At 37.4% G+C, this 12,331-nt stretch overlaps 1 protein-coding gene across 3 annotated transcripts in view; it reads left to right on the top strand.

The window, feature by feature from the left end:
• Window positions 1-2,379: 2,379 nt before the first annotated feature.
• The window catches only part of dhx40 (DEAH (Asp-Glu-Ala-His) box polypeptide 40), a 38,624-nt gene continuing 28,672 nt past the window's right edge, over window positions 2,380-12,331 (top strand). The window contains exons 1-6 of one of the 3 annotated variants that reach the window (XM_039757009.1): window positions 2,380-2,548; window positions 4,479-4,681; window positions 10,038-10,183; window positions 11,262-11,381; window positions 11,971-12,159; window positions 12,241-12,307. In XM_039757009.1, coding sequence (XP_039612943.1) covers window positions 4,489-4,681; window positions 10,038-10,183; window positions 11,262-11,381; window positions 11,971-12,159; window positions 12,241-12,307 — 715 coding nt within the window. In that variant the 5' untranslated portion in view covers window positions 2,380-2,548; window positions 4,479-4,488. Of the gene's footprint in view, window positions 2,549-4,478; window positions 4,682-10,037; window positions 10,184-11,261; window positions 11,382-11,928; window positions 12,160-12,240; window positions 12,308-12,331 lie in introns of all 3 variants that reach the window. The other 2 variants (XM_039757007.1, XM_039757008.1) reach the window with 2 other exon arrangements.

Raw genomic sequence — 12,331 nt, forward strand, 5'->3', positions numbered from 1 at the left:
TAATTTCTTATTTGCCCAACCATTTTCCACCCCATTCTGGAGTTATTGCACCACAAGGAAAAACTAAGAATATTAACTGAACTTGCCCTTGTAATTAGCTTGTTGATACGATGGGCTTCTCTTACCAGCCCAGCACACCACAGTGTAGAAAATCACACTGGCCATCACTGAGTTATAGATGTTAAGGATGTCACTTCCCACATTAAACGAATACAGACTCTTAAGGAAAAAGAGACTGCTCTGCCCTTTCTTATATAGTTCCTTTTCTTTCATTGGACAATGTGGACAACCAAGTACTTGTAGGAGAGGACCACGTCTACATCAACTCCTTGAATAGTGACTCTAGAAGCTTTTTGACACAGCGCAAGTCAGTAAATGGTTCCTTGGTTTTGCTGATGTTAAAATGCAGACAATTCTCTTTGCACCAAGAAACAAAGTTCTCCACCTGATTCCTATACTTTGTCTCATCTCCTTTATCAATACACACCATAAATGCAGAATCATCTGAGAATTTCTGCAAGTGACATGATCTAGTGATATATTTATAGTCTGAAGTGTTACAGAGTAAAGAGGAAAGGAGACAGGACTGTTCCTTGTAGTGCTCCAGTGTTGCTCACATTCATATCAGAAACACAGTCCTTGACTCCCACAAACTGTAGTCTGCCAGTTCAGTGTCCAGGACACCACAAGCTCATCCACCTGCATATCCCTTAATAGAGATAGCTGGATGGTGTTGAAGGTTCTGCATAAATCAGAGAACATAAATCCCACAATGCTGCCAGTTTTGTCCAGGTGAGAATAAGCCTTGTGGAGCAGATAGATAATTGCATCCTCCACTCCAATCTTTGTCCGATAGGCAAACTGTAGTGGGTCCAGGTCATCTACCACAAGAGGACTCATATACTCCAGGATCAGTCTATCAAACGTCTTAATGATTTGAAACATACATGCCACTGGTCAGCAGTCATTAGGAAAAGTAGTGCCTGCCTTCATTGCAACAGGAATAATGTAGAATGTTTTCCACAGCAGCAGCACTTTCAGACTGAACAGGTGACAGAGGACACTACAAAGTTGGTCAGTACAGGCCTTAAGAACTCAAGGACTTTTCCTATGTGTAAGCTTCGTTAGTTGTCTCCTCGCTTAGTCTACAACGGAATAGAGAAAACATATTTTGATCAAGTTGTTTAAGATAGTGGCACAGTGTCAATTTCTGGATTCAAATCCTAGGATGGATACTTTCTGAGTGAAGTCTACATGTTCTCCATTGTCAGTATTTTTTTTTTTTTTTCTGGGTACTCTTTACTATTCCCATATCATAAAGAAATGCAGAAAAGGTTAATTAGTAAAGTTTATGTTAAGTTTATATGTGAGTGAGCTCTGCAGTTGACTAGCATCCTATACAGACTTGGTTCCCATATTGTAGCCAGTGCTATTTGGGATGGTTCCAACCACCATAAACGTAAACTGAATTAAGTATGTTTGATAACAGATGGATGGACATTAAACAAACCTTGCTCAACATACATCTCACATTTCCTAATCCAATTAAGTGGGTCACTTGCTCCTTAATGTTGATTTTCTCCAGAGCAGTTACCTGAAGTGAATATTGTTTTATTTCTTCTCTTATGTCTGCTGGCCAAGGCTAATGCTAGCACAATTTCCCTTATATCCTTACATTTTACTTCATTTGCTTGATTGACATTCCTGTATTTCTAATTTAATAGCTGTAGAAATAAAGTATATACATATTATTACAGTATATCTAAATAGACATGGTGTGTTGCATGTGTGTTTTTACTTTTCTGTTACTGTTTTACATGTAAATTAGTGAAGATGCTTGGAGCTTTTTTTAAAGGTTAAGAAGAAGTCATGTGGAGTTTGGGAAATATAAATAAAAATGATTTTAACATTCAGCAAAGTAATCTGCTTTCGTTGTATCACTATCATTGTTATTGAATACGTTTTTCCATGATTTTAGAAAGAAACTTGAATTTTGGATCTTTTATTACAGGTGAAACGATGTACAAGTCCCTTTGCCTCCCGTGTCAAGCTTTGCATGCGTGAACTTCACGGTCAACCCAAAGACGAGTAGTTGAGGGTAATGGGTTTTCCAAGCCTGCCCTGTGAGGTCTGTGTGTGTGTAGGAATTAACCGTCGCTGCTGGACCTTGCCGAGAGCGTGAGTGTGCCCAGTGATGGACTGACATCTTGTCATGGTAATTTCTTGCCCTTGATGGGCTAGGCTCCAGCATCGTACGCTCTACGGTTGAATTACATTAAACGTGTTTTCAGAACAAAAATGCTGTCATTATTATTACAAACAAACACTGTGCTGTTTAGCTTCTTATGGAATTTAAATGATATCTTTCGTGATTATCAATCGATCTAGCCGATTTTGCAACACTGTAAAGGAAAGTCGACGCGATGACGTCACTATCACGCGACGGACAAATAGCCATAGCCACATTGTTTGGGGAATCACCGTGCGCGTTATCGAAAAAGTAAAGTTATGTGTACATACTTACACATGTACATTAGTTTTGTTTGAGGTGAGTAGGTTCGTTTATTAAAAACGTGCCCTTTAATTTCAAAATGTATCCGCCCTGTTTACAGTTGTCTGTGCGTTTACTGACATGTATACATACACTCCAAGTACAGTTGTGTCTGTACAGTTTATTCCGCTAACAGTTTATATTTTTAAAATATGTATGTAGGGACCGGCTGCGCTTTGGCAGTAGTCATGTAGTCATGTTCTTTTGATGTCGTGCATACGAGACGGTTTCTCTCAATAAACGTTGTCATCATGATATCACTGTGCTTGTATCACTTCTATAACCAGAGTGTCTGAATGGACACCTAAAAGATGTGAAGGGGCACCTGAATGAGCTGCCTGTTAGCCGCAGAGGCGCCACCGATGTAGTGAGAAGAAGCAGATCCGCGTTGAAGTTAGCGCAGCACACTCGTGGGTATCATACTTCAAATACAGTGTTGCATTTACTTTGTATTTATTTATTTTAACCGGTGGTTCTTGGTTTTCTTCCCCAAGACACACCCTTGTTATAGGCAGAAAGAGCAGCAGTTTAGGGGTACCGGTTACAAAATAACTTTTAACGTTATTTATTTATTTATGGAACGCATTCTGTAATTTACCGAACTTGACATTGTTCCATGTTTTAGAGCTTCTGGCTAAATGAAAGTTATTGGTAGGTATTCAAAGTAGAATTTGTTTAAAGCATTTGCCTCTTCGTATCTGTATAGCATAGTTTGTTTAATAATTATTAAGCGCCTCACCCTGTGATTACTTCTCCGTTTGTACATGTATGTGGGAGTTGCCTTCTGCCAACAAAGTAAAGCTGGCTGGTTTGTGCTTTATTATCCCCGCCTGTCTGTGTTTCATTTTTGTTTTAGCTGGGCGCCTCCTTTCATCTAATATATGTGGAGTCACACTACCCACCTAGCTGAAAGGCTCCCAGAGTGTCTGTGTGTACATTTATTGTTTGACTCAGAAAATCTGAAAGGTCACTATTGTTCCCACTGGTAATTAAGTGGATAAAAATGTGATGTCTAAATTGTATAATTGCTGTGTTGAGCTAGGCGGTAGACAGACCACCCCAGAAAAAGGTACTTTCACACAGACAGTGCATCTTATTTATACAGACAGTGCTTGTTTCTCCACATGAAACAACAGTGTCACCATTTTTTCCCTGTAATAACTGAATGGATAATCTTCACATAGCAATGGTTTTTCACCAGTGTTTGACTGTAGTACTGATTCTTCTGTACACAGTCTTAAGATATAAAACATGTGATTAGAGGGATCTCCTCTGAAAGACTGTCTTTCTCTAAAACACAGCAAAATGACAACTTAAAGCTTTCTAAGGATTTAGGAGAGGATGTAGTAGATTGTCACTATGCAAACCTATTTTAACTGTACAGGATAGTGCTGCTTTCCTTCATTTTGCCTATAAGTGCTTCATAGGCTTTTCTTGATGGTATTGACCTCCTGTAAAAAGATACGCGTTTTTGTAACATTGAATTATTTCCGTTTATTCCTTTTAAGGAAGGATGTTCTTTTTTTTTTTTTTGTCTCCCGTTTTGATGATATTATCCAACTTTGCGGTTAGGGCATTGTTTAAAGGTGATATATGTTAGAGTGGTAGCATTTTTTTCTGATGTGGCAAATGGAAATATGGGCTGAATGCACTCCTTACTGCAGTATTACTAAGGAATCTCACTGATGAGTATTTCATAATGTTACAGTATATGTATTATCAGATGTATGTTTAATTTTTGTGAGAACTGCATTTTCTGTCTCAGTGTGAAGATGTTTTTATTTAGGTTTTGTTCTTGTCACACTTAAAAGTCATAAAGTACCCTTCTGGATTTGAATGTAAAGAGATGACCAATGGAAGGATGTTTTTAAATCAATATCTTGTTTCAAATTAATACAAAATGTTTGAGTCCTCATCTGTTGTGAAGCTCCTGATAGATGTCATCTGGAGATGAAACAGGGAAGTTGGAGCACCAGAAGATGTCCCGTGACTTGGACACTCTGCAACTGCCTATCAGTGGGCACAGGGAGAAGCTGATTAATGCTGTTAAAAAGTACCCTATCCTCATTGTTACTGGAGAAACTGGAAGTGGAAAAACAACACAGCTGCCCCAGTACTTGCACCAAGCAGGTAAAATAGTACAATTCTTGAGATGGATAATATGTATGTTCTGTTCTCTCAACAACATTACTTGTAAATTTCATTCAGTCTCTTGAATTGTTAAATAACTTCAACAGTTCTGAAAGTAAGCTGTGAATAGAGTTAATTGTTTGCTTGCCAAATACTGGGTCATTTTCTGCTGCTATTGTAATTCCTAAATCGTGTTCAGGACCTGAGTTCTTCAAGAGATACATACAGTGACTAAGTATATTATTAGGAACACTGTACTAGTACTGTGTCAGGCCTCCTATTGCTCTCAAAACAGTCTCAGTACTTCGTGGCATGGATTCCACAAAATGTAGACAATATTCCTTTGAGATTCTGGTCCACCTTGATACAATTGAATCACACAGTTACTGCAGATCGGTCAGCTCCACATTCATGCTGCAAATCACCCATTCCACCATATTCCAAAGGTGTTCTATTAGATTCAGATTCAGTATCATGGAAGGCCCATGGAGAACACTTAACTTACTGTCATGTTCATGAAATCAGCTGGGTATGACTTTTGCTTTGTGATATGGTGCATTATCATGCTGGAAATAGCCATTTGAAGATGGATAAATTGTAGCCAAGACGATTATGCATGTGATCAGCAACAATCCTCAAATAGGCCATGGCACTCAGTTATTGAATGGTATTGCCAGGCCCAAGGTGTGCCAAAGAAACATTCCCTACAACATTACACAACCATCACCAGCCTGGACTATTGACACAAGGCAGGCTAGGTGCATGAATTATTGCTGTTCTTGACAAATTCTGATCCTATCATTTTTTTCCCTTAGCAGAAATCAAGATTTTTTTTTAGTCCAGGCTTCATTTTTCCAATCTTAAAATATCCAGTTTTGGTGAGCCTGTGCCCAGTGCAGCCTCAGCTGTCTGTTCTTGACTGCGTGGTCTTCTGCTGTTGTAGCCCATCAATTTCAATGTTCGCTGTGTTGCGCATCCTATGATGTTCTTTTCCTCACCACAGTTGTACAGAGTTACTGTAACCTTTCTGTCGACTCAGAACAGTCTGGCCTTTCTCCTCTGACCTCTCTCATCAACAAGTTGTTTTCATCTGCTGAACTGGCACTCACTGGGGGATTGTTTATTTTTCACACTGTTCTGAATAGGTTTTAGAGACTATTGTGTGAAAATCCAAAGGGATTAGCAGTTACAGAAATGCTCAAACCAGCCTGTCTTCCACAAACAAACATGCCACAGTGGTAAGCAGTGAGATCACATTTTTCCCCATTTCAAAGTTTGATATGAACATTAACTGAAGTTCCTGATCTGTAGCCACATGATTTTATGCATTATGCTACTGCCACATGATTGGCTGATTAGATAGGTGCATGGATATGCAGGTTTACAGGTGTTCCTAATAATTTGGCAAGTCAGTGTATAAGAATATAGGCAATGACAATAGTGACTGATACTTGGGCAAATCTCATTTTCCTTTTGTATTTTTTCAGTCGTAGACCTTCCACATAGTGACAATGATTTCTATTCTTGGAACATAGAAACCTCTTAGTGCTGAAACATCTGTCATTTTATTAGTTTGAGTCAATTAGTTATTTTAGTTAGTGATGAGGATACAAGGTCTGCCTCATATCTTCAGAATCCTGAGCTTGAGATCCTGGCCTGGTACTAACCCTGATGCTTTTTCATGTTCTTCACCTGTCTCTGTGGATTTTTTCTTATCATGTTCCTAAATTTCCCATTTTCCTCTACATCCCAAAGACGTGTGTGTTATGTTAATAGGTGACCCTGAATTGGCCCCATAGGTGTAAGAGTGGGTGTGTGCATAAATGTGCCCTACTGTAGTCTGACATCATGTTTAGTGCTGGTAAGCCGACTTCTGTCTTGTGCCTAATGCTGCATTTGGGATAGACTTTGGCCACCTCCAACAATTTAATAAAATACAATATTTTTGCACTTTTTGCATTACTTGGTATCTTTATGGGTGTGGAGGGGGTGCCACAGAAACTACTATATACCTGACTGAATGTATTATTTGATATTTTTTTTACACTGAATTGGTCAGCTGTTTTTATAGGTTATTGTTGGTCATAGTGTAGCGTGTAAGAGAATAAAATACACCAAAGTCTGATGCTTGTTTAATTTTTTTGGTGTCCAAAATATTTGAACATGAAATCTTCAACAATTTTATTGCTCCCCCTTGTGAATTCAGATCAATTAAAATAATAAGGATGAACCGTTTGAATACTTTGGTCAAGTACACAATATGAAGTTTATTAAATTTGTGTCTCATCAGTAGAATGAAATTCTGAGAACATAGTTTTTAATGGCACTTCACACTGTATTTGAAACAAACTGAGCAGAACCCATAGATAAACCTTTATGATGTCTCTAATTCTGGAAAGAATTAAAAGCCCATTTCTAAATCTCTGGGTTATAAAACAGAACAATCATCTAAAAAATCCAATTTGTCCACAAGCAGTTCATGCTTATAAATCTACAACTATCTCATAGTATGGTTGATGCCCAAAGACGTGTAACTAGTCATTTCAATTTGCAGGAAGTTAACGTTTCACATATTGATATTGCATAGCCTTCTTTAATAAATGAACAAAATAATTATCAAAATGGGTAGTTGTTCATACTAGGCATATTTTATGAAGTATGATTGAATATCTGGTGGCAGTTACTGTGAGTGATAGGTAGTAATGCAAAAAAAAAAATCATACTGATGAAAGTACTCTTTCACCACAAATGGTCTCAGGATAGACATCAAAGCAAGAGAATTATTGTCACATCACTAAGCGAAGGTTTATGGATGTGGTGAGAGAGGACATGCAGGTGATGGATGTAACAGAACAAGAAGCAGTGGACAGAAAGATATGAAAGAAGATGATCCACTGTGGTGATCCCTAACGGGAGCAGTCGAAAGAAAAAACAGAAGACACTGCCACAAATATCAGGAGGAGGGCAAGAAAATTATGTTGGGAGTAATGCTGCATGGATCATGTCTATTATTAATTTTAAAAGTATTAATATATTTAAAATGTCTGTTTCTTTTTATAGCTGATTTTCAAAATCAAATTATATTTGTAAAGCTGATGCACCATATCTAAGGTTTAGAAAAAAATGTTTGCACTAGTATAGTCTGCATAATGGTTGAATTTAGCTTGATCAAAGTAGACACTGTTGTTTGATAGAGATGTAATGAAATGATGGAGATGTAATGTATGGTCGGTGGGCTTGAGAAGAGTGAAACGTAGGCAGCAAGATTTACCTTGGGACAGGGACAGGACTTAGCAATGCTCTCAGAAAGAAAGGGAAAACATCCACTAGCAAAAGTGACAGTACAGAATGAAAGGCACCATTTGTGTATGGGATGCCCCCGGAGGCTAAAGATCGGTATCCTGGTGCTAGATAGTGAGACATGCTTAGGACAACACTTCAGCATGCTGTTTTTCTCTTTAAACTCTAGAACATTGGTTCTCAAAGTCTGGTTCATGGATGTTATGTGGTCCATAGGATGACCTAGTCAACTTTCTTGACAGAACTTTCTTGCTGATAAAGCCAAATGAAACTGCTCTAAGATACCAACCAAAGAGTGCCCTGTCTGACTTTCTTGTAGAAAATGTTTTACTACTATAGCACTCCTTACCTCTCCAATCCTGTATTGTTGTAATGATTACTAACTCAATCTTCAAACTCACCGTCTCTGTCTCTCTCTTTTGTCCAGCCTACTGCTTCAAAACATGGGGCTCTTTTTTTTTTAAATCTAGATTGACGTTCACCTCCAGAGCCAACTCCTGGCAGCAGTAATCCCTTATTTCCGTCCTCAAGGGTTTATTATGGGTTATTAACTAACTGAAACATAAACCAGCACTGGTTGAATATTAGTCTTGTAATGCAGACTTTCCTTTCAGGTGGATAGGGTCGAGCACCAGGTAGGCAAAACGTTCAAACGGGGACTGTACCACCCAGATCTGAGAGAAGATACTAGGTGAGAGGTGAAGATCTGTGGGTAAACCAAACAAAAATGAGCCATCATTTTAACTCCTAGAGTAGTAGTAGTACAAGAATTAGTTTGCAACATAGAAAGAAACTGAGGAGCATTGCAAGTTTGACAGAGTTCTGTTTAGTTTTTGTTGTCATTCTTAGAGCACTTTTCAATGGCATAACAGTGGGAGAGCAGGGGCAGACCTGCTTTTGGCCCATATGCTGCTCTTAAAGACATTGTCCTCTTAAAGATACTGAGACTCAAGGGTACGTGGACACCAGGTGTCACTGGAGGAAGCCCAAGCCTGATGTCCCTTTTGTAACAGCAGTACTATCCCTGGAATTAATTCTGCAGCTTGGTTGGAAGTGATGCTAGATTGTGATTTAAAGATACATCGGGCCCACAGACTCGCCAAGTGTGGAGCTAAGTAGAGAGAAAGGACATGCACTCAACTAGGAGAACGCCAACCTGCCATGAGACCTCCTTAAAAAAGAAAAAACAAAAACAACTACTTAAGAACATGTGTGTTAGTCAGAATGCCCAGTGGGGGCTAGGCGGTCTTTTGGCCTGGAACCTTGCAGATTTTGTTTTTTTTTCCAGCTTAACTTATATGCATTATATATATGTCTTATCTAATTTTAATTTGTTTTTCTTTGTATGTAATTAGTTCTTCAACATCTTGTAAATCACTTTGAGCTACATCCTTTATATGAAAATGTTTTATAGAAATAAATATTGTTGTTCTAGAAAGAGAGATTAAGTGTTAGAGAAAAAAAGAAATAGAATGAAGGTTAAAGAGAATATTGTGGTGTTTTTAGGTGTTCCAGTCAATCAGTTAGATGGGTTTTCAAAACCAGTTAAGGAAGGCACAGAGAGATAGTATAGCTTTTGTTTGCTTCTTTTTATTTTGAGTTCTTCCTGTATTTTTCCCTCCCTATTATTTATTTTGTCTAATAAAAAACATTTTTTGTAAATGCTGGTCGGCTTGGAATCACAAAGAGTATGAGTGCACTTACCATAGTGACCGCTTTGCACCAATAGCTAAAAGTAGCCTATCCTTCTCTGCAAGTCCCCATAAATAACTCCTGTGCTGTATTTGGACCCAGGACTCAAAAAATGTTAGGCAGCAGAATTACGCTGTTATAATCCTTAATTCATAAAGTTTCTGTTAAGTGAGAATTCTTCAAGAGCATAAAGTAATCTTAATTTCCTTTCTTTAATGCTATCCCATTTAATTATGAAACATAGTTCCTTATGGGACAATTTTTTAAAAAGTGCTGTAGTAAAAAGTATTACAGTATTTGTTAATTTTATAATTTTTGGTTTCTGGCAACACCAAGCTCTAACATTGTCTTTTTGGTCTTTTAGGTTTTGCCAAGCATGGCATTATTGGTGTAACTCAGCCACGCCGTGTTGCAGCCATTACTGTTGCTCAAAGAGTGTCAGAGGAGATGAACTGTCCACTGGGAAGGGGTGTAGGTTACCAGGTGCGGTTTGATGATTGTACATCAGAGGTGAGCAATCAGTTCAGAGGTCATCTTTACTATTAAGATTTAACTAAGGGTTTTCTGATGATGCATAATTATATAAGTAACATATTTGTAACTGTTTTGAAAATTGATTAATTATTACAAGTATACATCAAAAAACTTTTGACTTACGAGTGTTCTACAGACTGAGTTCTTTTGTGAAAATGACTAAAATGTTTGTGGTTTCTCATTAACTTGTAACTTGCCATAACACAAAAAAAGAGATCTTGACTTGGCCTAAGAGTTTATATTTCAGAGTAACATTGTTGCACCAAGCATGGACCTCAGTTAAATATGCATTTCCAGCAAGTAATTAATTGTGCTGTTTTTTGGCAATTAATTTAATACACTGTAAATAATGGCAAGTTCCTATAGGACCTTATTTCTCAAGAGTTGGGAGAACATGCCCAGGACTGATACAAGTTAAATCAAACAATGGTCATTGTTTAGTGTAATAGAGGATTCAAAGAATATTACTAGTTTCTGAATTATGTTCATTTTTTTTTTAATTGCTAATTATTTAAATAAAACCTAAGCTAGTAGAAATTATTATGAAATGATTGTTATCTGTGCATATGGAAATGAGAATCATGACCACCTTGCTCTAGCTGAGATTTAAATGTAAAGCTTTAATTGGCTTGTATCCATCTGCCTGACCTGTCTGGTTTTAATCGCCTCCTATATCTTATCAGATTATATCTTGCTGAAAGTCAGGAAAATTAAGTTTTTATTCATTTGCTTTTCCGTTTTTGCCACAGCAATTGTGATTTTTTTTTTTTTTTACACCGCCATGATTCTGTAAAATAAAAAAATAAATGAACAAACTGCAACTTGTTAGTGCCTTGATTTTTATGGAAGAGACGGAGGAACACAGGGAAATACTAAGAATAAAAAATAGTTATCTCCATAGAGCAATCTGTATGCTTTAATTAACAGTAGTACTGCTTTCAACACTGCTGCTATATTTTCCAGTTTAGAGGCACAGTCCTTTACTTCAGTAAAGGCGTGTGCACCTTGGCATAGTGTCTATTGAGCTAAATCCTTGGGATGTTGTCTTTCTCAGGATACTGTCATTAAGTATATGACTGATGGATGCCTGATGAGGGAAATTCTTGCTGACTCCAAACTTAGTCGTTACAGTGTTGTCATCCTGGATGAAGCTCATGAGAGAAGCCTGAACACAGTAAGGATATATAATTTTTGGTCAAGGTATATTTGTTTATAGAGGTAAAATAGCACCCCTCGGAATTCTTCACATTCTAGGTCTTATAGCAAGCTGTTAAATATTTCTCTATTTTAGATTACAGTTACCATGGAACAATTACACAGTGCTACTTAAGGATTGTTGTGGTTAATGAGTTCTAAACATTGATTTGGAAAGTAATTGCAGAAAGGCTAGATAATTACATTTGGAAATACTAGTAGTAGAAATTATACAAAATAGTTTCATGCTCATGTGTGTTATAGGTGTTGCAGTGAATCAACAACAACAGCAGCAATGTAGTTTAGGAGGGGAACTTCAGTAATGCAATGGAATATATGCTGTTTTGTCTGGGAAAAATAGGGAATGGGGATTTTAAGTGTTTAAAGTCCCTAATCAGAAAATACTTTAAAGTGATTAAAATATATAATGTTGGTTAAGTATTTATTTCATTATTTGATGATTTTGTTTTATATTTTACATTACCAGTGCAACTGATTGAACAGATTTTTTTTTTTTTATTATTAAGGATATCCTCTTTGGTTTACTAAAGCAATTCTTTCACCAAAAGTGCCATGGAAAGAGAAAAGCCCCGTTGAAGGTAGTTGTGATGTCAGCCACCCTGGAGGAGAAGAAACTTTCAGAATTCTTTGATAGTTGCCCTGTCTATGGCATTCCAGGAAGAACTTACCCTGTTTCAACAGTCTTCTGTAATCTCGTTGGTCCAGAAGACAAAGAAAGCTCAGCATATGTGAAAGATGTAAGGAAACACATTTTCCCTTGCCTCCATTTTGCCTTTCCTTTACTGCATTGGACTCATAATTTATTATTTTATGAACAGGTTGTCAAGGTTGTGATTGACTTGCACACTAATGAACCTGCTGGAGACATCCTTGTGTTTCTTACTGGTTAGTATCTAATGTACTCTTGCT

The sequence above is a fragment of the Polypterus senegalus genome, chromosome 6, assembly GCF_016835505.1.
Source record: "Polypterus senegalus isolate Bchr_013 chromosome 6, ASM1683550v1, whole genome shotgun sequence".
Taxonomy (NCBI): Eukaryota; Metazoa; Chordata; class Cladistia; order Polypteriformes; family Polypteridae; genus Polypterus; species Polypterus senegalus.